This window comes from Dermochelys coriacea, chromosome 10 (assembly GCF_009764565.3).
Source record: "Dermochelys coriacea isolate rDerCor1 chromosome 10, rDerCor1.pri.v4, whole genome shotgun sequence".
Taxonomy (NCBI): Eukaryota; Metazoa; Chordata; order Testudines; family Dermochelyidae; genus Dermochelys; species Dermochelys coriacea.
The window spans coordinates 69,330,434-69,355,390 of record NC_050077.1 but is presented as its reverse complement, the minus strand read 5'-3'; the positions used below and the strand labels follow the sequence as shown (position 1 = coordinate 69,355,390).

Below are 24,957 nucleotides of genomic sequence, written 5' to 3'. Positions count from 1 at the left end.
TACTCCTTGTTCTGTCATCTGGTACCACTGAAAACAGTCTAGATTCATCCTCTTTGGAACCCCCCTTGAGGTAATTGAAAGCAGCTATCAAATCCTCCCCTCATTCTTCTCTTTTGCAGACTAAACAGTCCCAGTTCCCTCAGCCTCTCCTCATAAGTAATGTGCTCCAGCCCCCAAATAATTTTTGTTGCCCTCTGCTGGACTCTTTCCAATTTTTTTCACATCCTTCTTGTAGTGTGGGGCCCAAAACTGGACACAGTACTCCATATACATAAACATTTACGAAACCTTCTTCACTTGTCTAATAAGATGACATATAATTCTATGCAACTCATCTGACCAATCACAGCTCAAATTCCAAAGAGTCAGATTTGAAAAGGTATGTATTGGTTAGTTAATACATTCAGGGAATTGTGATTTTGCAGTTATTCCAAGAAAGAATAAGAAGCTAAATTTGTCTAGTAAATTATTAGTTGCAACTTATTTGTTCAACTGCCTGGATAACTTTTTCTCACTTTCAAAAGTGTAACCAAGCAAGGGGGCAAGTGTGGACAAAGTTCAGTTGATTGGCATTGCCTCTTCTTGTGCCTGTTTATTCTCCTTGCCTCCCGGGGTCTTTGTTACATTTTGTCCCCTCCTCCCCCCAAAAGTGCTTTTCCATTACTTAGATGCACACCATCAGAGGTGAAAGTAAGCCAGTCCAGTCCAGCGTATCGGCAAGACCTGGTACGCCATACCAGACCGGCTTCCCCAGGCGGTAATTTAAAGGGTCTGGGGCTCCCAGCAGCTGGGGTAGCAGCAGCGGGGCTCCGGCGGTGATTTAAAAGGGCCTGAGGCTCCCAGCCGCCGCTACCACAGCAGAGCCCCGGGCCCTTTAAATCACCGTCCGAGCCCCGAGGTAGTGGCAGCAGCTGGGAGCCCCCAGGGTGCTGTGGGTGATTTAAAGGGCCTGGAGCTCCACTGCGGTAGCAGAGGCCGGAGCCCCAGGCCCTCTAAATGGCCCCCGAGACCCAGAGCTCCCAGCCACCATCACAGCTGGTAGCTCCGTTGGTGATTTAAAAGGTACACTGCTCCCAGCTGCCACCACCGCAGCCAAAGCCCTAAGCCCTTTAAATCTAGATTTAAAAGGGCCCGGGGCTCTGAAGGCCCCAACTCTCCTGATTGAGGCTACACCCCTTCTGGTCGAGGCCCCATCCCCCTGCTCAGGACTCCAGCATACTGGTAAATCCTTTAAGTTACTTTCACCCCTGCATACCATTGGTCTGAGATGTCTGCTTGCCTGCTCACAACTGACGCTTGTGTAGCAGATTGAGCAAAAAGATAAGCATATATTTGCTGGATGAGTAACAAGACCACCCTGCTGTGACACCAGTGATGGGTTAAGAAAAGAATGACATAGCCTAAAAATAATGGTGAGTCAAACTTTCTGCACCTTTTTGGATGGACTTTGAAATGTAGAAAAGAAAAGGAGTACTTGTGGCACCTTAGAGACTAACACATTTATTTGAGCATAAGCTTTCGTGAGCTACAGCTCACTTCATTGGATGCATTCCACCGAATGCATCCGATGAAGTGAGCTGTAGCTCATGAAAGCTTATGCTCAAATAAACTTGTTAGTCTCTAAGGTGCCACAAGTACTCCTTTTCTTTTTTGCGAATACAGACTAACACAGCTGCTACTCTGAAATTTGAAATGTAGGTTATTTTCTAGGTCTTCTACAGTGTTGCCTGCTCTAGACTCACCATTACATTCCACATCAGCTCTCCTCTTGACAGTGTGTATCCGTTTTGTTCTCAAAGCTACTGAGGGTATCTTCCTTAGGTTGAATAACCCAATACTGATTACCCAATCATAAAACCCTGCTGCATTTGCATCCTAATGTAGAAATCAGTCAGATATGATCAAGTGTCTCAGTCTCCTACCAACAGTCAGACTTGCTAAATTTCTCCACAGCAGGCTGAGGATATTTTTTCTCTCAATCAGGAGCTACAGGAACAAAGGGTTGCAAGGCTTAATTTCTCTTAAAGTGGTTAGTTCTAGCTCTCTCTGCAAAAGGGCGTGATCTCTTCCTGGTTTGATTAACGGAGAAGACAGATGGGGAAGTGGAGCTACTTGTACCGTTCAGCAATATCCCTAATTTTCCCAGGCTGACAACCAGCACTGACTATATTATTTGTAGGAGGGTATTTACTTGGTAGTACCAATCCAGATACACAAGTTACAACAGCAGTAGCAGCCTTGTATTAACAATGCCTTCTATTCCAGATGTACTTACGGTTGCAAAGTGAGAATCATAGTCACCTCTGTGGTTATTAACTTCCTCTTTTATAACCTTATCTTTTCCTTATATCTGAAGCACCAGCTGAGCATTGTTCAAAACTGTTCCAAAGCCCAGTGAAGCCAATGGGAATTTTTCAATAGGCTTCAATGGGCTTTGGATCAGATTTCCTAAATGCCCAACTTGCAATAGGATGAAGATTTGAGATTATACTGAGGTAGGATATCTCACCCCTTCAGCCCCCCACAACGTATTAGGAAAAATAAAATGAAACAATACGTTTATGGAGTTAGCTTTTGAATAAATGGGATGTGTTGAACATCCTCAGACAAAACCCACTTAGGTATTGGACTTGCTGCAACCATCTTGTAGGGTTTTTGAGAAGTGGCTGTTCTGTTCCATGGCAGGTTAACTAAAATAAATTCCTAGCTTCAAAGTTGATGTAAAGCAATGTATATTTTAAACGGTGAGTCTACAAACACTCCACACAACCCATCAAGTACTCCCTTTTCTCAGAATCAAATTCCTAATCTAGATAAGATTGAAGAAGTCTTTTAAACAGAACCTTCTAGAACAGTAAAGAACATTGGCCATAATTTTATGTAGTTCTAAAATATTTCCTTATGCTCTAATTCATCTTGAATCAGAAGTAAATGAACAAACCCAAATAAAAGGAGAATTCAACAAGCTAAGTGCCTGTTCCAGGTGACCTCATATGTTGGAGAGACACTTCTGGGTTTGTGGGTTACTGGAAGAGTGGGCGGATCTATATGTGAGATGTTTTTTATATTTTTCCAGCATTAGGATGTCTCTCACTTCCACAAAGTTGATTTCAGGTCAAACCATATGGTTTAGATCCTTAAAATCCCTCTTCAAAGAAATTTCAGGTCATTACCATTTTGTAAACTCTTTTCCAGGAAGTTTTTCATGTGCAAAATCTGCTTTTTCCATCTCTGACCTACCCACTTTCCAGTGAGTTTCTCTCAGTATCTAACTGCTGTCAAATGGGAGGCAGCATTTTCTGTAAATAGCAGTCTTGTTCATAAACACCAAAACTGTCACAATGTCCAACTGAAGCGCAGCAAATTAAGCATGAAGCAGCAGCTTTCAGGATCAGCTTTAAGGGAACAGCCTCACAGGCTCCTTGGGGGAGGGAAAAAAAAAAAAAAAGAGTTTAAAGATAGTAAACTTTTTTTTTTTAAAATGCAGGCAACAATTCTTAAATTTTCATTCACAATTACTCAAACATTAAGTTAATTATGCAAATAAAAAAATGTTTTGTTCAAGAACTATATTCCAAACCCTACCAACACAGTTTATTCATTTTATTCATTGTAATCGCTGTAGCCCCACCCAGTCTCAGGGTCTTTCAGGCCGCACTGGTGTCAGATGTTTTTTTTTTTACTAACTAGACCGTGGAACTGGTAAGCAGAAAGCCTTCCCACCCTTCCCTTCTCCTAAGCATCTGACAAGCTACAGTTTTAGAGTGGCCACACCCAGCTTGTTATTGTTGAAATTTTAAAGGTGGGTACTTTCTATACTTTTCTTAGCCTTTCACTCTGATTTATAATACAGTGTATTCGAGTGACATCTATGTACTGGCAACAACATCACATGAAGGACCTTTCTGTAAATAACATTACTATCTTGAGTTGCCAACTTTACTGGACTTCCTGCGTGACAATGGCAAAGTCAGTTGCACCCAAAGTTTAAAAAAGTGGCCTCTAACTTTGTTAATTAATGTTCATTTTTGAAGATGTGGGTTTTAATCTCTTGATACCTCAATTTTTCATCTGTAAAGTGGGGATAATACTTAAGCAACTCACAGGAGTATTATGATGAGTAAATCATTAGTTTTCAGACTAGCAGCTGTGTTAGTCTGTATTCACAAAAAAGAAAAGGAGTACTTGTGGCACCTTAGAGACTAACAAATTTATTTGAGCATAAGCTTTCGTGAGCTACAGCTCACTTCCTCAGATGCATTCGGTGGAAGATACAGTGGGGAGATTTATATACACACACAGAGAACATGAAACAATGGGTTTTATCATACACACTGTAAGGAGAGTGATCACTTAAGATGAGCTATTACCAGCAGGAAGTAGGAGGGGAAAGGAGGAAAACCTTTTGTGGTGATAATCAAGGTGGGCCATTTCCAGCAGTTAACAAGAACGTCTGAGGAACAGTGGGGGGTGGGATGGGGGGAGAAATAGCAATGGGGAAATAGTTTTACTTTATGTAATGACCCATCCACTCCCAGTCTCTATTCAAGCCTAAGTTAATTGTATCCAGTTTGCAAATTAATTCCAATTCAGCAGTCTCTCATTGAAGTCAGTTTTTGAAGTTTTTTTTTGTTGAAGGATAGCCATTCTGAGGTCTGTAATCGTGTGACCGGAGAGATTGAAGTGTTCTCCGACTGGTCACACCACACGATCCATTGTCTACAGCCAAGCTCTACGATATAACCGCATTTGCTCCAACCCCTCAGACAGAGACAAACACCTACAAGATCTCTATCATGCATTCTTACACCCACCTGCTGAAGTGAAGAAACAGATTGACAGAGCCAGAGAGTACCCAGAAGTCACCTACTACAGGCCCAACAAAGAAAACAACAGAACGCCACTAGCCATCACCTTCAGCCCCCAACTAAAACCTCTCCAACGCATCATCAAGGATCTACAACCTATCCTGAAGGATGACCCATCACTCTCACAGATCTTGGGAGACAAGCCAGGCCTTGCTTACAGACAGCCCCCCAACCTGAAGCAAATACTCACCAGCAACCACACACCACACAACAGAACCACTAACCCAGGAACCTATCCTTGCAACAAAGCCCGTTGCCAACTCTGTCCACATATCTATTCAGGGGACACCATCATAGGGCCTAATCACATCAGCCACACTATCAGAGCTCGTTCAAAAAAAACTTCAAAAACGGACTCCAATGAGAGACTGCTGAATTGGAATAAATTTGCAAACTGGATACAATTAACTTAGGCTTGAATAGAGACTGGGAGTGGATGGGTCATTACATAAAGTAAAACTATTTCCCCATGTTATTTCTCCCCATACCCCACTCCCCACTGTTCCTCAGACGTTCTTGTTAACTGCTGGAAATGGCCCACCTTGATTATCACCACAAAAGGTTTTCCTCCTTCCCCCCCTACTTCCTGCTGGTAATAGCTCATCTTAAGTGATCACTCTCCTTACAGTGTGTATGGTAAAACTCATTGTTTCATGTTCTCTGTGTGTGTGTGTGTGTGTGTGTGTGTGTGTGTGTGTATATAAATCTCCCCACTGTATTTTCCACCGAATGCATCTGATGAAGTGAACTGTAGCTCACAAAAGCGTATGCTCTAATAAATTTGTTAGTCTCTAAGGTGCCACAAGTAAATCATTAGTGTTTGTAAAGCCTTTTAAGATCCTATGATGGAATGTATCATAACAAAACAAAAATTATTATAGCTGGGCATCTTTGGCAAGTGTCAGAGTAAAGTGAATATTTTATCATGTTCCTCTGTTTTGACAATTGGAGAAATATGAATATTGCACAACCAGAGACCAAATTTTGACAGAGCTACAGAAAATGTACCCATGTATGCACTAATTTGGGCAAAAACATGATATACATGGGGAGTGCTGATAGGAACAAAGAAGAGAGAGAGTTATGGGTAGTGGTAATGGAAGCAAGTGCTTTGTTAATAATGGCCCAGAAGTGACATTGAACTCCTATGGAAAAGTCTGAGAGAATTTATTAGGAGATTATATTCTCTTGCTTTTTTGAACCACCCTGAAGAATTAAGAAAACAATGAAAATTATACCCTTTCTATATAAAGGGTTAGAAGAGACTACAGAAAGGATACTCTAAAAACCTTTACAATGTAATACAAGATAATTTCTATAGAATCCTATTCAATTTCTAGTTAACTCTGTTGGTTTCACAAACCAGTTCTCTCTCTGCTTCAGGGAAAGTCTCCTTTAAAAACTGCAAGGGTATCTGCATACTCCGAAATAGGCCACTATGTCTTTTTCATCACTTTCCTTTTCCCAGAAACTGTCACTTTTTGACTGCTGATAGTTCGTTGATCTGTTAGCTTACGAAACAGCTGTGCAACTTCAGGCTGGAGTTTATGGGCCATTGTCTTGTAATTGCTTCCAAGTGTTTGTTCTGAGGTTACTTATTTAGATCCACTGTGTTGTTTCCTATTTGTTTTTCCAACGGTCCACTGTTACACTAAATCAGTATGTTCATAGAAGAATGTCTAATAAACCCATATAGTTAAACAGTAACAATCTCACTGACCAAGTCACATGCAGTATTAATATAATTATTATAGCAGTATTCTTAGATTATTACATGGCAGCATCACATCTGCCAGTCACAGTGTTGCTCTAATTAAATGTGTCATGTAACAGGTATAGAGGTCAAACAAGATACATTTACTTCCTCATGCAAGCCCCTGTTTGTGTCCAAAATGTCATAAAAGAACATACTTCCTTTTTTAAAAGCACAACATTGGAAATGAAGATGTTGAAATGCTTTAGTCAGATGCATCATATTTGAGTAGGCTAAAGCTACAGTTCTGTTTACTTAATAGGTCAAAAGAGGTCATCATATTTCTTGACAGATTAAATGGTAAAAGTGTAGTCATCCAAATCACATGGAAAAAACCAGGTATGCAGAGACATTGGAATAAAAACACAAACCTACCAGCATTCTAATCTTAAAGCAGATGGCTTTATCCATTAAATTGTACATTTTTTGGCTGAGGGTTATGGGATTTTGAGGTGTTTCAGTAGCTGTTATAACTGCAATAGAAACAAAGATATAAAAAATTGTTAAAATTATATGTCAAAGTTTTGCCAACGTCTCAAACTACATTCTGAGTTCATAAAAATAGTGAAGCTTCAGAATCTGGTTATTCCATAATTTAAATCCATATTTCTTTTAAAAAGTGATTTGGTTTTTTTTATAAATACATTTTTTCTATTAACTGTGCTGTCAATTAAGGGCACAGACCACCCCCTAAAATCTAGGCTGGCGCATGTATTTTTTTGCATTAAAGTTTTTCATTCTTCCTCTTTTCTCCTTTATACAGACCTCACTGGATTAGTTTTCCACGCTGCACTTTCTTGGCTCCATTTTCCACCCTTTTTCATTGATTTTTTTCCTCTTTTCTCTCTACTGCCCACTTTCACAGTCTCTCCTAAGGAGAATGCAAAGCCACAATATTCAAGCAATAGCAAAATGAATTTGCCCATCCTAAATGTAAACACATTCAATTCCCCGCCGTTATCTGCCACTCTTCCCTTCTGAAGATACCATTTAAAAGAAACAACAATACACACAAAACTACCGTATCCCAGAGTAACGTTTACAACCGTCCAATAACACTATTGTAAATTGTAGAGTTTGGCACCTTTATTGTACAATTCTGTATAATTGTTTTTAAAATAAATAGAGGTTGGACACTTGCTGATATAAACCCCATACTGATGAAAAGCCTGAATAAAGCAGAAGTTTGTAAACTCACAGTCTCCACACTGATTGCTTAGGACTAAACCCTATTGTTGGTTGAGGGATTATTACAGAACACAGGTGCCTGCAACCAGCACTTCGTTATGGGTAACGGCTCTTCTGAACTGTATAGACCCAAGCTACTTTCCAAACCACTCCTGTGGATTAAGTACACAGAAAAGTTTTACTGTTACAGTTTATTATGATGTAAGGAAAAACAGCACATAAAATTTAAATAAATAGATAATACTATAGGTCATCTAAGCACTTATTAGTCCCCTATCACTGTAATATTTGAGTTGCTAGACAGCTTTGTTTAAAAATAGTTATTCTGTGATTGTGTGCGAGTATTTAGTTTACCTAGAAGTGTATTGAGAGAACATTGATGATAATAGCATTTCTTGGAGCACTCCTTAGAAATCTGATCATATAAGCTATGCCTATTGCCTTATCATACTGTACTCAACAGCATTGTGTTTTCTGTACTAGAAGGCAGTGGAAAAACTCTATACTAACAAGACCAAAAAAAAAATTAATAAAGCATCTTGTTAAGTAAAAGCAATTATATAAACACATTTTGGGTACTCATCTAAAACAATTTTAAAAATAGCCTTCATCCTATTGCACTGGCAATTCATATTGCTACATGCCAAAGATGCATCCAGAATTTTACATCTAAAATTATTTGTGCTACTGATAGATGAGTTGAATTTAAGTGAAAAAGTTTTGAATGTCTCATACTCATCAAATACATGGAAGGTATTTGATTTCTTTTGCAATATTTCATTGTCCTTGACGGGTCAAGTCAGAACGTTTGGATTATCCACCAAAGTTGGCACAGGAAGAAGTCTGTTAATGACAAAATTATGGTCTGGATGAGCTTCTTTGGCATTTGTAAACTCAGATAAAGCAAAAGGGAATTGTAAACTACTGTCTAATCATTCCAGGCTGGATTCAGGCCTGGTATAAATAGTTACTGGAGTTGCATCTTTTTACACCAGGTCTCAATTCAACCTTTTGTTCTGGGTAGACAGAGATTTTGCATTTCACTCATTATTTATACCTTTCATTAGTGATCTAGGTTGCAATACGACACCCATCTCCCCAGAATGAGAGTGCCTCTATTCCACAAGGTCAGTACACATCCTAAAACACAATCAAGAACTGTTTTTTGTTCTTGTCTAAGTATTGACATTTCCACAGTCTAGTGCCTGGACAAAAAGCATAAAGATTTCACTTTACTGCATCACAACACACATACAATCAAGCTACATCTCAGCATCAAACTAGCAACACACATTTTTTCTTATATAGTCTACCTTTTGGGGAAGTCTCACCTTCCATCTCCTCTATGCTGAGGGATCTTCCAGAGGCTGGCTGTGCTAGCTCTCGGGCTGTTTTGTATCTCTGGAGCACAAGCAGATCTAACCCAGCCAAGAATCAGACCCATCGTGTCCTTTCCAAATCAGTGGGAGTTTGGGATGCTCAGAGAATGCAAGATCAGAGCCATAGACAAGGCAAATTGTCTTCTCCAAAGAGTGTGCAGACTACATAAGAAAATCACTGAAGAGGAAATGGGCAGCTACATTCACAGTAGTAATATTTAAAAGTCCAGGGGAGAATTAGAAACAGGATTGAGTTTTATTAAGAAATGTACTTCTGGCTCATGGTTTAAACTGCATGAGCAAGCAAGGAGGGATGAATATTAGTTCCTTTTGTTTCCACAACTCCAAGCACCTCCATAGGATACAAGTTACATGTATAGGATCATCAAATAAGTTGTCATTGATTAATCGTATACTAAGGAAAACACTCTTACTAGCTTCTGGTGAAAGTTTTAACACCATACAGATGAACGCTTTCTATGGAAATAAGTGACTACCTTTTATCCCGATCTTACACGTTCTGGTTGTTCTTTGGATTTCTCAAACAAATCAAAGGGGCATACACACACACACCCTCAGTTGTTGGGTTTCAGAGTAGCAGCCGTGTTAGTCTGTATTCGCAAAAAGAAAAGGAGTACTTGTGGCACCTTAGAGACTAACAAATTTATTGGAGCATAAGCTTTCGTGAGCTACAGCTCACTTCATCGGATGCATTTGGTGGAAAATACAGTGGGGAGATTTATATACACACACAGAGAACATGAAACAATGGGTTTTATCATACACACTGTAAGGAGAGTGATCACTTAAGATGAGCCATCAGCAGCCACACTATCAGAGGCTCTGACAGGTTTAGGAATACAAAAACCTGTAGGAGAACACTTCAACCTCCCTGGACACACAATAGCAGATTTAAAGGTAGCCATCCTGCAGCAAAAGAAAAAAAAACAAAAAAAAAAACTTCAGGACGAGACTTCAAAGAGAAACTGCTGAGCTTCAGTTCATCTGCAAATTTAACACCATCAGCTCAGAATTAAACAAACAAAGACTGTGAATGGCTCTCCAACTACAAAAGCAGTTTCTCCTCCCTTGTGTTCACACCTCAACTGCTAGAAGGGGGCCTCATCCTCCCTGATTGAGCTAACCTCATTATCCCCAGCCTGATTTTTGCTTATTTACATATTTATACCTGCCTCTGGAAATTTCCACTACATGCATCTGAAGAAGTGGGTATTCACCCACAAAAGCTTATGCTCCAATACGTCTGTAATTGTATAAGGTGCCACAGGACTCTTTGCCACAATCATTTATGCAGGAAATGTAGGGCTTAAGGACAGAGATCTTAGCAACATGGATACCAACGGAGACCTCTTTTGGCTGTGTCCAGCAGTCAGTCAACCAACAGCTTTAGGCTGTCCACAAAATGAAAATAAAACCTACAATACTCTGCATATATTTCAGAAGGGATTGCACAGGTACTGTATTCAGGAAAGGAGAGCAAGGGGGGAAGGAATACTGAAGATGCCTTTCATACTCCCTACTCAATATTCCCACAGACAGCTTATTGACACTATTGGAAGTTATGTGCATATATGTGCAGACCCTTCTTTATGCAGAGATTTTCAGTTCACCCTTATGAATAATCCATTTCAGTTTCAGCAAAGGAAAGAAATGTGTGTGATTTGCCTTCTAGTGTGATATGTTATATCACTAAACACAAGAAACAGTAGTCCCAGAGAATGAACAACAGAATCCTATAGAAATAAACCTTGTGAAGAGCATTCCAGTGACAGAGGACTGAAAATGGCATATCATTTGTAGGCTAGTTCCCAGTATACAATAAAATATTTTCCTCCTGTTGTCAAAGGGCCTGTCTTTTCTATCACAACTAAGTGAATTTCCCATCTGTCTTAGGAAGGCTCTCACCTCTCTGTCTGTGTTGTAAAAGACCATTCATAATAGTGTCTGGCATTATCAGCTACCATGTTTTCTTTTAATGGGGTATATCATAGTTAGACAGATTTGACCACAGTTCTAGTCTGACTAATAATGACCACATAGTCATCTTCCAAGGATGTTCCTAAGATTGTTGCAAAGAAATTTCTTGCCACAATGAACTCTTTGCCTGTCTATTTTCAAACGGGTAAATCTTAACCAGTGCTACATAGGATGTGTCTGACCAGGGAAGCTAATACAAACCAGCAGGACACTTTCTGCACTGTGTACATTCTCTCTCTATGATGTCATTCTTATTGCTGACTGGGGGAAAATACTTTTATATGATTTACTTTTCTAAAAACTTATAAAATATATAGTCAAAGTAGAGAAACTATTTGAAAGTTGTTAGTTTCGGTATATTTCAGCACCATTCACGGTACAAAATAATTTGGATGAGGTGGGTTAGATTTTATGCAACTCTGATTAGAACTTAAGTTCTTTTCCAGTGAGGAAACATTTGCAGTAAAGTTTATGGGTATCCATAAACTGTAATATAAATATGGAACTTTATCTTTTACTTTTAAATAGAGTGGTGCCAAAAATATTTGGAAGTGCATCAATGTATTACTTAAATCCACAGTCTCTTAAAATATGGCTATATTACTTCGTTTCAGTGTAAGTCTAGAGAGTAAAGATCATGTTTTTCTTTAGCAGGAGCGCAGTCTAGAACAATAAGCATGGTAGTGGAAGCCAGGAACTTCTCAGTTCTATTTCCTCCTCTGCTACTTTTATGCAAATTATTTAACCTGCCTGTCTCAGTTTCCCCAACTATACGACGGGGATGCAGATACTTATTTACCTGCCAAAGGAATAATTGTTTGTACCCTGCTTTGAAAATGTAAAGTGCTTCTATTTGATTATTTCTGCCAAGCATAAGAGTCAAAGAGGGGATCATGATTTTAACAATAACTAGCATTTGTAATTTATATAGTTCTGTACACGTGCATGGTGTTTTCAAACATGTGAGAAGACAGATCCCTGCCACAAAGATCTTATAGTCTCGGGGGCAATCCTGAAAACATTACTCACACAACTGGTCCTTATCCTATTCTGTTTGCTTAGGTTTTATACTGCACCCATCACCCTCATATTTCAGTACCTATGCAAATATGAGCGTACCAGTATAATTTATTTGTATTACAGCAGTAGTAGTGCCTTGAGGCTCTAATAAGGAAGGAAACCCCCCCGCCCCCCCTTGTGCTAGGCACCATACAGCCATGAAGCACAAAGACCGTCCCCGCCCTAAGGAGCTTAAAATTTTGGTTTACAACAAAACGGAACAGGTGGACAAAACAGATGGGGTGGAGACAGGAGGATGAGGTGTCAGCAAAATGCTTACTGCACAGGCAAAGCCGTAGTCACAGTGCATTTATGATCAGATGTCAGGTTTCCTAGGCATCGTGGCAGAAGCAACGTTTAAAGAGGGTTAGGAGCAAGGGGAAGGTAGTGACTTTATGGATATGTGGAACGGGGGGGGGGGCGTATGACCTGGGAGAAGGCAATGAAAGGAGAAGCTGATTGGTGGATGGTAAAACCTGGGAAGGTTGATGGAGCATTGGTGGCAGTCTAGTTCAGGATAGATTAATAGTCCCATCCACCTTAATGGCTCTAAGTCATGAACGGCCATAAAGGTAGAAGGAAGGAAGGTTGTATTTGATGCAGTGGAGAGTGGGTAGCTGGTGAAGTAATGGAAAGAAACTTGCTGAAGCAGTCAGAGTGATGAACCAGGAAGATGATCTTACCAGAAGCATTTTGCACAGTCAAGGTTGAAGAGAAGGAGATTGGAATAGACAGGTAGAGATTTTGCCTCAGTGAAATTACTCATGTTAGCAAGAACTGGCTCAAGCAAAGGTTTGCTGAGTTGGGCCCCAAACAGACAAATACAAATAGAGAAGACAGGGGACTGAGATGGGTATTTATGGGGGATTTTTGTTTTCTCATCCTCATCTGACTTCTCTTTTTCCTTGTTCTTAGTCCTTTTCTTTATTCCCATTTTGTTTTCATTTCTAGCCTTTATCTATTTTCTTTAAAAGCTGTTTGCAATAATTAAAAGAAATCTTTCTATTTATGTTTTATAGAAAAATTACACTTTTTCTTAACAATACAGTATTTTAGTACTTGTTAATTAGGGGTGTAATTAAGCTTGAATGGCAGAAGGTTCAGGTGCTCAGGTGTTCTCAAGAAATTTTTGTCATCTTGGTCTGCGTCCAAACCAGATGTAGAAAACAAGTCCCTTCCAATTTTGGATCTAATTTACACCCCAAACTGTAGAGCTGAGCTTAGAACCAGAGAGATTTGGAGCCAACTCTCTCCCATCCACCACTCATATATGGGACTGAGGTGGTTTCAGATTGGAGGATCCAAGTGAGGTCTGAGTTTTTAACTATATCTGTAAACTACTTGATAGTGTCATTGGAGAGGTTAGGGATCAAATGATGTATTTGTATCCAGTTCACCCCACTTTGTTCATCTTTCCTCAGATAATTCAGTTGTTAATCTAACCCAGGCAGTAAAATTGTTCCATTTCCCTTAATTATTTTATTCTTGTCAACTACAGTTCTTTGGTTGGTGTTTGTTTTTGCAACCATAGTGATGAAATACATTTGTTGGCCACAGTCACAATAATTCTGAACAGTTATCTACTGGTATTGTTTTATTTCAGTAAATCCAGACAGTTGCTTGATTTACACCTTAAAAGTAGGAATTTGGAGGCTATATTCCTAAAATAACTCTTGGATTATTTTTCTAACATCAGACCAGAAGTTTTTCATTCTGGGACATTTACACAAGAACTAAAGATGGCTCCCCACACTATTTCCTCCAGCACTTTGCTGCGAGTTTTGGATCTAGTCTGTCTTGTGAAATATTCTTTTCATAATTGTCTTGTTATTCTCTCCCCGAGGAAAAATTTGATACTATTTAAATCTATTTGCACATTCAACTGCTCTGAATGAAAGACTGATCATTTTCATCTTGAAAGTACAAACTTTTCTAAAACTTTGTAGGGATCACATGCTTTACACACACACACACACACACACACACACACACACACACAGCTCTGCTACTAGTTCCTTTGGTGTCAGATAAACTCCAAGATGTGATTTAATAATCTGATGACAAAACCAAAATGAGTGTGAAAGACATAACTATCAAACACTTACAGAAAAAATTTCACTTATACTTTTTATAGTTTCGTATTGCTCTGTGCTTCTTAAAGCCTTGTTCCTTGCTAGGGCTCAGTCCTATGTGAGCAGTCTTCCTCATGCACGCAGTCCTGACTCACACAGCCTTACCCTTAAATTTGTTTTATGTCGCTCAGAATGTTGTGTTATTGATAGTATTCTGCTTTCCATTTTAATAGGACATATCTCAGATCCTTGGCCCCACTACCGCAACACAAAGAGACTAGAAACATGGTGTAAACAGGCAGTTAATGAGTGTCCTAGTGAGGAGGAGTTCCTGAGTGGTATGGAACTGGCTATACTTTCCCTGGTGTAGTCATGTGGCAGTTAACATACTGGCTCCTGGGGGCCAAAGGCAACTGGTAGAGTTTAAGATTAGCCCCGATCACGTTCTAAATTATACCATGGCCTGAGCCAGTGTGGAAGTAAACCCAGGCTCATAATGCTGAAAAGAGCTTTTAGCAAATCTCCCACACCCCACCCTTGTCACCTGCTCTAAGCATTTATTGAAGCAGGATTCAAGGCTTAGTTTGAAGTCAGTTGACAAAAGAGTTCAGCTGCTAGAACTAAATTACGGCACAATCCCGCTCTCAGAAACTGAAAACACTAAAACACTCGCCTTTTGTCTCTGGGACTCAGTTTGAGTCCAATGTGGGAATGGAAATGATTTCTGGAGGTTTCAGCCTGTCCCCTGATTGATGGATTTCCAACTCATTCGCTTTCCAGAACAGCATCATGAAGAATATATTGTCACAACAACTGGAAGGAACCCTTTGTGTGGGTAGAGCTTAACAATATGGCATTGTAGAGTAATTTGTTCCCCTTTCATTAATTAAAATGTACGAGTTATTACATATTAGTCTCTGACTTTCATCATTTACAGGCCTGTTTCACTTCACTTAGAAGGGATGGCATGGTAATTGCTAATTTATGCAAGAGTTGGGATTGCTGTAAGAATAGGCCATGTCCTTCAGGATGGGTGTTGCTACTGAGTATTATTGTTTAAAAATAAAAAGTTTCTAAACAAAATGGTGTGGGAGGATAAGGATTCAGTTCAAGTTGGGCAGTGGCCAGGTCAGGTTTATGGAGTAATTGCTAATTGTGAAAAGCTCTGCCCAATGGTCTGTTTACCAAGGATGTTTTGCCCATTTTAGCTGAGGTGGGGCTCACTTCCTTAACAGACACAGAACAGAGCTGCAGTCTGCTGTGTATCCTGCTCCAACAGAGCATGCTCAGATCTTGAGGCATTCACAAAAAGTAAAAGTAAAACCCCTGCTTCTCTGTTGCATAGCAGGCGTAGATTAAAGAATCAGGATGCTGTTCACGTTCAGTGTTTACCTGCTCTTACACGTACGTTTTAGAAACATTCTTGGTCAAGGATAATTCACCGTAGTTAATTAATGATATAGTTAATCCTTCCTGTTGTACTCATTTATGTATGCAGCATTCTGTGTATTGTGTTTTGATCATTCATGTGGGTGAGCACGGACAGCAATTGAGTAAATTGTCTCAGCCTTTGTTTGATAATTCCTGTTCACAATTAACAGCTAAATAATGTATGCGGTACATTAATATTAGCAAAATGCAGTCCTGACTACAGTGAGATGAACAAAAAAACATTATTTCAGGCAAAATCGCAATTCAATGTAATAGCGTAAAATAAAATAACTGAAAACAAAATCACTCTTCTTATTTAGATAGTTATAACGGTGCCCCTTATCTAGGTCCCTTGGTGGTTTGTCCAATCAGCTGAAAAGGAGCAGAATATAAAAGCATGTACTGGTTTGTTAATAAGCCTTCCCTCTTCCCTTATTAAAATTAACCCAAAGTTTTATTCAGTACCTTAAATTCCTCAAATGTGGGTTCTGAAGATCATCACAGAAAGGTTCAATCCTTGGACCAACAGCAAGAATAGACCAGGAGATGTTAAATCCTGTGCCTGAAATATCTGTAAGGATGGTCAGTGAGCTGCACCATCTACACTAATAAGAGCTGAGGGTCACATCACATTAGAGCAGTAATTCTTTCCTTGATGTGAAATATTCTTATAACCCCACATTCAACAAGGGCACTCCGAACTAAAAGCTACCATTGCACCCCATTATGGCTGTAGGTATTGCAGAAGTTGGAGATCACTGTATGATGCCGTGTATCACATGTGCTCTCATACCTACCAACAGTGGAATGAGTTAAGGCTGTAGTGGCAGCTCTAACTCTGAATGTTTTTGCCTTTGCCAATGTAGATCGAAAACAGTGGTCCCCAAACTGTGGGGCACGCCTCCCTAGGGGGGTGCGGAGGAACACCCAGGTGGGCCAGGTCAGCCCCCACGAGGGGGTGGGAAGATAGCACCACCCAGCCCCGCTCGGCCCCCAGCTCCACTCCAGCCCAGCCCTGGCTGCGTCCCCAGCTTAGCCCCCAGGCCTGGCTGCGTCCCTGCTCCCAGTCATGGCTCAGCTGCCAGCCACCGCTCTCGGCCCACACTCCCAGCTGTGGCTCTGCTCCTGGTCCCAGCTCCACTCCTGGCTTGAGGGAGGGGTGGAGTGTGGACCCATTATATTACTGGAAGGGATGGGGGGGTGAGAGGAAAAGTTGGGGGACCACTGATCTAAAATGTGGCAATGGCATTTGGTCACGTTTGCATTTGATCTCCAGAGACTAATGGGAGTATGATCTAAACCTCCCACCACTTTTCAAAAATTAAGCATTAAAGGAATCAATTTCCCACTTTCTAACATGACACTGTTAGGTGCTAACATGACACTGTTAGGTGCTTGAGATGCCAATGGCTGTTTACACTAAGTGACTCTTTATACTGTATGCTGAGCACACAAGTCACATCATTCCCTTCTACAGAAAAATTCTCCAAAAGGAAAAAGTTTCAACAAAATATCAGCATGTTCAATGCAGCAGCAAATATGACACATTTTTTTACTCAGGAAGGAGTATTAAAGGGCATGGAAGGGAAGGAGTCATGGCCTTGTAACAGTTCAGAACCCCAAGATCTGTGAAGGACTCTGCATACCTATCCCTCTGCGTGTTTTCCTGGGCCCCCTTATTCCACCCATCTGCTTTAAGATTCCTGCTGTGTTTACGTCCAACAATGAGGCTGTGGTGGACAGGAAAGGGAGCTGTAGTGCAAAAGTTAATGCTGCTTAAAGCAGCATTATATTTCCCTGGGTTTACAGGCGCTACAATCTGCATCAGCTCTCCCTGGGGGGGGAGCAGATAATGTTGAGATAAATGGAACATGCCAGCTGTGTTAAATTTAAATGAAGCGAGAAAGAAAAGACTTCTGGAAAAATGAGTTTTGCTGATTTTAGAAGATTCCTTTGTTGATGTTCACTGTCTTCAAACACACCCATGGCTAGGGATCTTTACTTTATTAGAGGGTTGCATATGTTGGGTGTGTCTACATTGCAGCTGGAAGCGTCTCCTCCAGCCCAGGCAGACAGACTCATGCTAGTTCTACTTGAATTAGCGTGCTAAAAATAGCAATGTGGACATTGTGGCATGGGCAGTGGTTTGGGCTAGCCACCCTGAGCTCACACCCAGGGGATAAGACATGGGCAGCTAGCCCAAGCAGCTATGCATGCTGCAACATCCACATCTACCTGGGCTATGAAGGATGCTCCCAGCTGCAATGCAGACATACTCTTAGTTGCTACTGTAGACCAAACTCATTGCACACCCGAAGGCCTCCTGCCATTCCCCCTACAATCTCCTGGTGTGCGACCTCCCAGTTCTCTCTATTTCAGAGTCCCTACACACCACTCCACCTTCTCCCTGATGCCAGGGGTTCTCTGTCCCCCGCAACCGCATTCTCTCCTGCCACATGCCAGGAACCTGATGCCCAAAACATTCCATAAGAATGGCTGCACTGGACAGACCAATGGTCCATATAGTCTTATGGGACTGGCCACTGTCAGACACAGATGTTTCTGGCAGTTGGAGGCTTAGGGATACCCAGAGCATGTGGTTGCATCCTTGACCATCTTGGCTAATAGCCATGGATGGACCTCTTCTCCATGAATTCGTCTAATTCTTTTTTGAACCCACTTATACTTTTGGCCTTCACAACATCCCACGGCAAAAAAGTTCCACAGTTGACTGTGTGTTGTGTGAAGAAATACTTCCTATTGTTTGTTTTAAACCTGCTGCCTATTAATTTCAATGGGTAACCCCTGGTTCTTGTGTTACATGAAGGGGTAAATAACATTGCCCTATTCACTTTCTCCATGATTACATAGACCTCGATCATATCCCCTCCTAGTCATCTCTTTTCTAAGGTGAACCGGCCCAGTCTTGTTAATCTCTCCTCATATGGAAGCTGTTCCATATCCCTCATCATTTTTGTTGCCTTTCTTTGTACTTTTTCCAATTCTTCTTTTTTAGATGAAATCCCTGACGTTTTGGAATTGATCAGATGCAGCATTCAAAAGCCATCATGTTGCATACAGATAAATAGAAATGTCATCAAGTAAGGCCTTTGGTTGCTTGGCCAACTATCCAAAAAAATAATGTTTGTAAATGTACCTTAAACTATGTAAACAAGGAGCATATTTTCTGTCCCAAAGCTCCACAGAACGGCCTTCTGTCCCTTTCTCTCTCTCCCTTTGACAGCTACATTTTTTCCTCCTAATCATTATCTGAGGCTGTCCTATTTTTCTTCTTGAAACCCTACCCCAAACGAACAAAAACCTCTCAAAACAAAACCCACTGGCTTGAGGCCTAGAGGATTTGTGCTGCTGGGGTCTTGTAGCCATACATTTAATACACTTATCCAGGTCTCTCCTGGATTTAAACAAAAAACAGTTCACTTAGGCCAATATTTTTAGAACTCTGCACGAACCAGAGAACAAGAGCACACAGCAGTGAGAGTTAACTGGATCTGACATTCTCAACACCTGAGCCGCTGCCTCCACTGCTATCCAAGAGACGGAGATAGGTAAAGAATGAAGGAACTAAACCATCAGACAGAAAACAAATTAATCTATTTCTTTCCTGTTTTCTTATTATTATTTGTTTGTCTTTACCCAAGAATTCTTGGTTGCAAACAGTTTGAATAAAGAGGGTTTCTCTAATTAAACTATCAAAAGATCATGCTTTGGGGTTTCAGTCTCCATACTGAGTACAAGAACAGAGTGTTTTAACTTCAAAATAGCCTTATTTAGTGAAATATGGCCAAATTAACACAAACACACTCTATAGTGCTTGTTTCCTGGCTCTAACTGCTTCCATTCAGCCACATTCAACCCCCAAACACACAAAGTCCCACGTACACAAAGATAGCTATAGAGGAGCTGCTGCCAGCTCAGGAGCAGTGGGAATTTATTAATAATTATATTCAAGATGTGCTAGGTGCTGTACAGACATATAGGAGAATAAAGTCTCCACCCCAAACAACATGGTGTGTAGCTTCCAATCACTTCCTTCCGTGCTCCAGTCTATTTTGTCCATAATTTGTGTGTTTCTTCCTCTCCATATCACACACAGGACATTCAACCCATAGTAGTCCTCATGCATAGGGACAGGAGCCATTTGGGGGTATGATTTCTGCATGTATGAAGTAGGGCACAATGTATATAGGGGCTGTGATGGAATGACAGATTCCCAATGAACACTGTGCATTAAAACGCGTTGTGACTCAAAGCCTCTTGGCAAGAACAGTACTGCCTTGTATACATGAACAAATCTGCCTTTACATTGTTGTTAGGACCATTAGGAACATCCTGTAAGATATTATTTTAAAATAAATCTATTTTTAGTTAAAGCAATGCAAAAAAAACCAAAAAAATCTGTGAAGCCAATAAATATGGAAATAGAAATAAAATTACCCATAAAACAGAGAATTGAGGGAGTAAATTCTGCTTTCAGGTATCCCCCTGTGTAACGGGGGCACTCACCTCTTGAGCACCTCTTTGCAGCTGAGTGCAGTACTGCAGTCCTTTTCCTGCTCCTGGTGCCCCCTGCGGTTGTCAGCTAATCTTGGTGGGGTCTTCAGTGATTTAACCCTCAGCCCAAATCACAAAGTCCAAATGAACCCCTTCTGGGATAATACAAGCCCAACAAAACTATTTGCCCTCACCAGGGTCTTCAGCCCCAGCTTTGGGCCCTTTAAATTCAGCCTTTTGCTCAGGCATTCAAGTGAGCCTGGTCCCCTTTTCAGGGTTTACATCACTTTACCAGTTGCTAGAGGGTGAAGTCAGCCCGCGCACCCACTCCTCTGGGTTCCAAACCAGGGATCCTATAAACAGAAGCCACATAATGCTCACTTCAATTTGTTGCCACTTCGTACCTGGGCCTTTTCTCACCTGGCCCCTTTATCTTCACCCCTTACCTCGAGGTTAAAGCTCGTCCTGTCTCTCCCAGCTTACACAGATGCAGCCAGAATCAAACTCAAGCTTCTTTGGACAAAGAGTAGCATTGCACCACACCGCACCCTACCCCATCCCATGGTCCCAGTCAGGAACTGACCTGCTAAGGCCCTGCAGTTCCTTTTACCTGGGCCCTTGGAGCCCTCTCCAGGCAGGCCTGGAGGACCCAACTTTGCTGCTCCTTTTCTGGGGCAGGGTGTAGTAAGACTGCAGGGCCTCCTGCTGGGAGTAGCAAAGGCCAGGTACACCCCATCACCCCATGAACATACAGAATAAGTCAACTGAGTTACTAAAAGAGCCTTACTATACAATCGCAAAAAGAAAAGGAGTACTTGTGGCACCTTAGAGACTAACAAATTTATTAGAGCATAAGCTTTCGTGAGCTACAGCTCACTTCATCGGATGCATTTGGTGGAAAAAACAGAGTTTTTTCATGAAGTTGACAGATTTCCACTCTATACGGCTAAATTCAGTGCCTTGCATAATCACAGGTTTCAGAGTAGCAGCCGTGTTAGTCTGTATTCGCAAAAAGAAAAGGAGTACTTGTGGCACCTTAGAGACTAACAAATTTATTTGAGCATAAGCTTTCGTTCGCTACAGCTCACTTCAGCTGTAGCTCACGAAAGCTAATGCTCAGATAAATTTGTTAGTCTAAGGTGCCACAAGTACTCTTTTTCTTTTTACTAAATAATACTTTCACATAAGAGTATTAATTTTAATGAAAACCAGTGATGTAACAGTATTTTGCTTTATTCAGACTTCGCAGACCACTGGAATAAAAGGATTAAGTATTACAAATCCTGGTGGTACTCAACATTAACAAGCAACTTATAATAATTTATTCCACATGTCTGATACCAGTGAAAAATGCTGGAGAACACAAAGCTAGCTGATGTCTCCAGGAAGTGAACTGCTCACTCTGTTCTAATATTAGAAGCAGACTACAGCAATGCAGCAAGAATCATTCCTTCCATACCCCCAAATGTTTTGAGCCTTTGTCCACAATAGTACAAAACAAATGTGAGTCACTGTCAATGATTGGGTTAAAAATGTCTGTTACAAGAATATTGAATGCCTAAGAATGCTGAAACTGAAACAGCAGTTTTTAAAATAAATGGTTTCTACTTTCATAATCTAATTTAAAATATGAATTAAAAATATTTTCCTGCCTTGATTAAGTTGTTCATTTCTTCTTTTCTATATATACACACACGACATATGTTCCCCATGTTTTTTGTTTGTTTGTTTTTTAAGCTAGGTAGACATTCAGGTTAGACAGAAACAAACAGGGTTCAGACAACTGAGACCACGTCCAGACCATAATGTTGCTCTCAGACATATTAGAACAAAGTGTGGAGTGGAAAATAAATTCTTGCAATAAATTCTATTGATTTCCAGAAGGCTTTTGACAGCATACATAGAGAGTGTTTGGAAAATTAGGGCATACTACAGAATGCCAGCAAAAATAATAAGAATAATCAAGGATCTATAGCAGTATTACCCAAAGTGTGGTACGCGTACACCTGGTGGTACGAGAAAGAGTTTCAAGGGGTACGCGGCAGAATTTTTTATTTTACTTTATCATAGTTTTTTTTTTAGCAGCAGAAAACAATTCACTAAAATTTAATATATAAGAATGGTGTACATTTGTACAGTAGAAATACACACAGGTTTACATTGTAAACTAATATGATGATGTGTTCAGTAACATCTAATAGCACAGCAGAGCTGACGCAAACCACGTGTGCGCATTACCGCCGCTTGGGCAATACACTTGCCTTTGTGGCATGCGTAGAAGTCATACTGACAGATAAAAGTGAATAAACTACTTGGAGTAACCTAAAGATCGTAGCAAGTACATACTTGGTGTGTATTAATATACAAAATTTCTCTTTTTATTAAACCCATTTACAATGGATCGCTGGCTAAAAACGGGAAGTTTGAAATGTACAAAAGAAAATTATGAAGGAAATACGAATGTTAGTGATAATTATGCCAAAAAAATGCAGTGATATGGCTACATCAGACAATTGTGACAACAAAATTAGTGAACCGTGTGAACCATCTGTAAGTTTATTGAACGTATCAGCTGCAAAGAAAATGAAAAAAGCCTGCAACTATGTTGAAGAATACCTTAAACTTGGATTTTTGTGGACTGGCGATGAAGTGGAGCTTGTTCCACTATGGGTGATTTGTTACAAGACTCTCACAAATTAAAGCATGAATCCATCCAATCTAAAACGCCATCTCGATAGCAAACAAAGAATACGAGGGAAAACTCGTAGACTTCTTCAAAAATAGGCGCAAAGATCTCCAAAAGTCCCAGAAAACAATTTGTAATGTGACGGGAGGTGAAACTATGAAAGCTTTGGAAGCTTCATATAGTGTGGTGTACTTAATTGCAAAGTCCGGAGCTGCTGAAGTGATTGGCGACACATTAGTAAAACCTGCAGCCAAAGTAATGGTGCATGGTGATGACTGGAGACAAGGCTAGCAAAGCTATAGATTGTGCTATTTTTAATGCATCCGATGAAATGAGCTGTAGCTCACGAAAGCTTATGCTCTAATAAATGTTAGTCTCTAAGGTGCCACAAGTACTCCTTTTCTTTTTGCGAATACAGACTAACACGGCTGCTACTATGAAACCTGCTATTTTTAAAGTTATTGATGACTTTATCAAAAACGATGACTTGAAGTTGTGGTGTTGGAATAAGCACGGATGGCACCAGAGCCATGACTGGTTCGAAGAAAGGAGGAGTTGTTGCACGTATTCAAGCTGTTGCGCCAGAAACAAAGAAGAACTGCAAGTTTTTTTAGATGAAACCTTTAACCTGCGAGACTGTATACACGACTGGAAATGGCTATGCAAAACTAGCATATATTGCAGATATCTTTGCTCATTTAAACAACCTCAAGCTATCTATCCTTGCAAGGGAAACTCACATCCATATTCCATTTTCAAGACAGAATGAGCGTCATTTGGTTGGGGGTTAGCTCTGAATATCCAGCTCTATCGGACAAAGCTGTCAAGTATCTTCTGCCTTTTCCCACATCGTATTTGTGCAAGATCGGATTCTCTGCACTGGTTGGCATCAAAACAAAAAAACAAATAGTCTTATTGACGTAGAGCCCCATCTTCGTCTTAAGATCACAAACATCGAGCCAGATGTCCCCGCGATAGTGTCTGGTCAAAAGCAGTTCCATCCCTCACACTGAATAGTTTGGTTTGTACTGAAAATTTTTCAATACCAAAATAGTAAGTATTAAAACTAATGCTTTCTTCACTAACCTAACCAAACCAGCATATTTTAATTTCAGAATAATACGAATTCACCACACACACACACACACGCTGTTCTGCCAAACTGTCGATTTGCTTCTATTATTTTAATTATTTCTAGTACTATTTCTATATATAACTTATTTCTATTAAAATTTTTGTTTCAACTGTATGTAATATAATTTTGTATTTATTTCTAATAAACGTTTAATTCAGAATGAAATGAATTAGGAGTGTGTTATAAAAATGTGGCTATCACCCCCCCCGAATTATCTTCACCAGAGAAGGGGTACGCCAGTAAGACAAATGTCTCAAAAGGGGTACGCAACTGTTGTAAGTTTGGGAAACATTGATCTATAGGATAATGCTGAATGTTCAGTCAAAGATTGTGACAACATCAGCCAGTTGTTTGCAGTGACAACTGGAGTAAGGCAAGAGCGTGTTCTGTCCCCACTATTGTTTGCATTCATTATTGACTATGTCATGAAGAAAGTAACTGCAGAAACAACCAAGGAACTTTACGGACAATGATAAAGCACAATTGGATTACTTTGTTTTTGCTGATGACATTGTCCAATTTGACAGGTTTCAGAGTAGCAGCCGTGTTAGTCTGTATTCGCAAAAAGAAAAGGAGTACTTGTGGCAAGTTGATGAACGAATCAATTTGTTTTGCTGTATCTGCCACAAGCTGTGTCTTTTCTTCCATTAAGCAATGTGTTGAACTAAATTGGACAATAAAAAGAAAAGGAGTACTTGTGGCACCTTAGAGACTAACAAATTTATTAGAGCATAAGCTTTCGTGAGCTACAGCTTACTTCATCGGATGCATTTACACGAAAGCTTATGCTCAAATAAATTTGTTAGTCTCTAAGGTGCCACAAGTACTCCTTTTCTTTTTATTGTCCAATTTAGTTCAACACATTGCTTAATG

At 40.2% G+C, this 24,957-nt stretch overlaps 1 protein-coding gene across 9 annotated transcripts in view; it reads right to left on the bottom strand.

The window, feature by feature from the left end:
* The window catches only part of LOC119862023 (predicted GPI-anchored protein 58), a 63,858-nt gene that overhangs the window by 18,933 nt on the left and 19,968 nt on the right, over positions 1 to 24,957 (bottom strand). For 2 of the 9 annotated variants that reach the window (XR_006274973.1, XR_006274974.1), the window contains 3 exons: positions 7,387 to 7,492; positions 6,997 to 7,094; positions 3,215 to 3,421 (listed from right to left, as the gene is read on the bottom strand). Coding sequence is in view for 2 of the 9 variants with exons in the window: in XM_043494711.1 (XP_043350646.1) it covers positions 6,997 to 7,094 (98 nt within the window). In the remaining 7 variants the exon portion in view is untranslated. Of the gene's footprint in view, positions 1 to 3,173; positions 3,422 to 6,996; positions 7,095 to 7,386; positions 7,493 to 9,685; positions 9,774 to 24,957 lie in introns of those variants that run through there. The other 7 variants (XR_006274970.1, XR_006274972.1, XR_006274969.1 and 4 more) reach the window with 4 other exon arrangements.